Raw genomic sequence first — 4,095 nt, 5'->3', positions numbered from 1 at the left:
TGTTTTCCACAACCCAACCTCCAACCTTCTATAAGCACCACCACCAACTTCACAACCACCACACTATCTCTCCACCAAAAATAGAATATGTCACCACCGTCATCCCCATCAACATCACCATCTTTAGAAACACAGATCAAACAAACTTACAAACCCAGATCCAAACTTTTGACTTGACCTTTAATCGAATTCTGTAAGTCGTAAGATACAAACTAATGATTCCCGCATATTTCTACTTAAGGAATCGCCAACAAAAACTAGTCGTTTCCCCCTTAACAATTGCAACATATGGCTTCCATCCAACCTATATAACCATTTATAAAATCACTATCATAATGAACTAATAGCAATTAACTAATAATCTAATAATGAGGGTTTTTAGTTCAACACACCTTGGTAAAGTGCAAGATTTAGGCTTCCGTTTAAGCATTTGATATGCATTATTCAGTCTACCATTATAAAATCACTTCCAATTCGAAGCAGGGAGAAACGGAGGAGACAACGTCGTTTGATTATTCTTCACTGTCGGGGCTTGACTATTCACACTTCTAGATAAACCACCACCAGCCACCGGCACCCCACACCTACTTTCTTTTGCTGTAGACAATTAAGAGAGATGGAAGGAGAGAGAAGAAGATGTACTAGTTTTATTTAATTATTTTTTTAATAAATTGGTAAAAAGACAATTATACCCTCGTGCAATGCACATGACTAGATTTAACCATAAAAGGTAACCAAGTTAGTGCTAAAGGACGAAAGATGTACCGAGTTTTCCAAATCAAGGACTGCGACTCTAATTATTAAAGTTAAAGGCTATCCATTGTAATCTGATAAAAAATAAAGGACGAAAAGTGTAATTTACCCTATATTATTATTATTGTTTGGCGAGTTAAAGTACAAAATGCAATATGCTATGGTAGTTGATAAATAGAGTAAAAGAACATTGGTAAAAGAGTAAAAAGAGTAAGCTTTCAAACATGTACAACTAACCCCCTTCACTTTTCTAAATTTCTATTTTTCTCATTTAAGTTAGAAACATTGACATAAACACCCTGTTTATTAAGCATCACAAGGATGACGGTTTTTGGTTTTTGATTTTTGGTTTTATACTATCCGTTTATTTGTCCATGCATTGCTTCATCATTCAACTTCCTTTTTTATTCTTCTACTGATTTTAGAAATTGGTTTACCAAATACTAAATCCTCATTTTTTTATGTGTGGGAATCATTTATTTAAATATTATAATTTGACATCTTTTTAAGTCAAATGTTAATATCTCAAAAAAAAAAAAATACATATTTTTTTATTTTAAAGGTAATAGTGGTGTAGTGGTTGGATGGAACTCACTAAATAAACCAACTCGGGTTTGATAATGTTTCTTTTGCAACCACAATGCTTTAGATCGGAACGTTGAAACACGCGTTTTCATATGGTTAACGTATCACATAACGTGCCGCCAACTATAAACAACTAATGCGCCGCCGCCGCAACGCGCGACCATTGGCTACAATCTACTATTTACTACATATACATTTTGAAGTTGAGGGAATAGTGCCAGGCAGCTTGCCTGACACTTCCCCATTGGACCATCCCATTTTTAATTTAATTTTAGAGTGAATTTCAAGTTTTGTCCTTTATCTTTAGGCCACTTTGCAAGTTTTGTCCTTTATGTTTAAATTTGACGAGTTTTGTTCTTTATGTTTAAAAATCAAGCACGTTTACCCTTTATGTTTAAAAATCAAACACGTTTTGTCCTTTATGTTTAAAAAATCAAGCACGTTTTGTCCTTAAAAATCAAGCATAAAGGACAAAACGTGCTTGATTTTTAAACATAAAGGACAAAACTCGTCAAATTTAAACATAAAGGACAAAACTTACAAAATGGCCTAAAGATAAAGAACAAAACTTGAAATTCACTCTTAATTTTATTCCCAGCTTAAAATTTCGGTTTCATCCTTTGTTTAAAATTACGTTTTTGCCCCTGATTCAAAATAAAATTATATTTTTGCCCTGGCTCAAAATTTACGCTTTTGCCCTCAGTTCAAAAACCCATTTCTAATTCTACTCCGAGTTTAAATTTACGGTTTCGCCCTCCGTCTAAAATTACGCTTTTGCCCCCCCCCCCCCTTCAAAATACAAATATGTTTTTGCCCTAGCTCAAAATTACGATTTTGCCTCCAACTCAAAATTACGTTTTTGCCCACAGTTCAAAATAAAATTATGTTTTCCCCCATAGCTTAAAATTATGATTTTGTCCTCAGTTTAAATTTATGATTTCGCCCCCAATTCAAAATATTTTTACGATTTTGCCCTCTGTTCAAAATTATGATTTTGCTCCCACTTCAAAAATTACGATTTCTACCCCAGTTAAAAATTATGATCTTGCCATCGTTTTGCTTTTTTTTTTTTTTTTTTTTTTGCAAAACTATAGTACTGTTTTATTTTGCTTGGTTGACTCAATGTAACTTTTATTGTGTCAAGCAGTTGTCTAACACTCGCTCATTGGTCGTGACAAATTAGTATTTTACCCCCAGCTCAAAATTACAGACCTGTTATTGTTTTAAGTTTTTTTTAGCAAAACTATGGTAGTGTTTTCGTTTAATTGGTTGTCTCGATGTATTTTTTTAGATTGTGTTATAAGTAGTATGTACAAGTAACCTAAATACATGCATACATATTATGAAACTAAGAAATATTTGATTTAACGCCCTGCAACGCGAGAGGGCATAGGTGTGATTTTTATTCGTCCAGGCATGCCTGATACATGCTCATTTGTCCTGAAAAATTACAATTTTGCTCTCAGTTTAAAATTATAGTCTTTCAATCGTTTTAGTTTTTTTTTTTTTAGTAAATGTATGGTAGTGTTTTTGTTTTAATTGGTTAACTCGATTTAATTTTTTTTTGAGATCGTGTTATGAGTAGTATGTACAACTAACCGAAACACAGACATATATATTATGAGAGAGAAATATTCGGCTTATTGCTCCGCAACACGGGTGGTGCAAAAACTAGTTTAATATTACAAATTACAAAAGGAATGAATACCAAATGCTACTGCCGAAAAGTCAAAACAAATGGTGTGTTGTCTACTCTAATGCCACGACATGTCCAAATGTCAAACTCTCCATCACCACAACCCACCACGTTGCTCACTCTTCCAATCTATATATATCTTAAAAATAAGTAAAAAAAGTAGAAAAACTAACAAGGATGGCGGACATAAGAGGTAGGGGTGTTATATGTGACGAGAGGTGCGGCTGTCCTTCACCGTGCCCCGGTGGTGTTTCCTGCAGGTCTCACTTTCTCTCTCTTTGGCTCTTTCTGCATGTGTTTGAAGCCAGCGTACATACATGTTTGATTGATATATGTGTGTGGTTGCAGGTGCAAGAGTGGACGCATGGAGAGCGGTGGTGGTGAGGTGGAGCATAAGAAGTGTTCGTGTGGTGGTCATTGTGGATGCAATCCTTGCAGCTGCTCCCAAGCTACACCGTCGGAGGGCACCGGGAAAGCCTTTTGCAAGTGTGCTGATGGTTGTACTTGTGTCACTTGTTCCTCTTGAATCCGATAACAACCTTTATCTAGTGCATAAACCCTGTTTATGTGATGTATGTAGAAAAATAATAAGATAAATAAGATGCTTTTTTCTTTTTTTGTCTTGTACTTGATTATAATATAATTAAAACTATCACCAATCACTTTTTAACGGGGTGAACATCGGTTGATAACCAGTGTTACACTAGTCAATAAATTTTATGTTTAATAACAAACAAACAATCTCGGATCCATAAAATTTTAAGGGGATCATTAATTCTTACCAACACCATGGGGTTCCCAACCCATAATATAATCATATATATCTATACTTTCTAGAGAAATCCCAATGATATAAGAAAAGGAGAAATCCCAATCATATAAGAAAAGTTATGTGTCGGTAGAAGGTTGTCCAACAATGCTTTTCTTATGTCATTATTACATCATAAAGTCTAATATATAAATCACTTTAAAATACATATAAATCACTTTAAAATACATTTAATTTAATTTTAAAGCACTGCCTTGTGTATTCAAATGTTAAAAGGTTTGGCCCACATTTT

The 4,095-nt window shown here is 34.1% G+C and overlaps 1 protein-coding gene across 1 annotated transcript; it reads left to right on the top strand.

The window, feature by feature from the left end:
* The first annotated feature begins 3,136 nt into the window (after positions 1-3,136).
* Positions 3,137-3,654, top strand: LOC110916420 (metallothionein-like protein 4B). The gene is made up of 2 exons (XM_022161164.2): positions 3,137-3,294; positions 3,383-3,654. Exons 1-2 carry the CDS (start codon positions 3,212-3,214, stop codon positions 3,558-3,560), a joined length of 261 nt encoding a protein of 86 aa, XP_022016856.1. The 5' UTR covers positions 3,137-3,211; the 3' UTR covers positions 3,561-3,654.
* The last annotated feature ends 441 nt before the right edge of the window (positions 3,655-4,095 follow it).

Source organism: Helianthus annuus, chromosome 16 (assembly GCF_002127325.2).
Source record: "Helianthus annuus cultivar XRQ/B chromosome 16, HanXRQr2.0-SUNRISE, whole genome shotgun sequence".
Lineage (NCBI taxonomy): Eukaryota > Viridiplantae > Streptophyta > Magnoliopsida > Asterales > Asteraceae > Helianthus > Helianthus annuus.
Note: the sequence above shows the minus strand (reverse complement) of the source record. Positions and strands in the feature narration are given on the sequence as shown.

Coding starts and splice junctions, on each gene's coding strand:
- LOC110916420 (XM_022161164.2), top strand. CDS start 3,212: ATGGCGGACATAAGAGGTAGGGGTGTTATATGTGACGAGAGGTGCGGC. Junction 3,295..3,382: donor CCCGGTGGTGTTTCCTGCAG/GTCTCACTTTCT, acceptor GTGTGGTTGCAG/GTGCAAGAGTGGACGCATGG.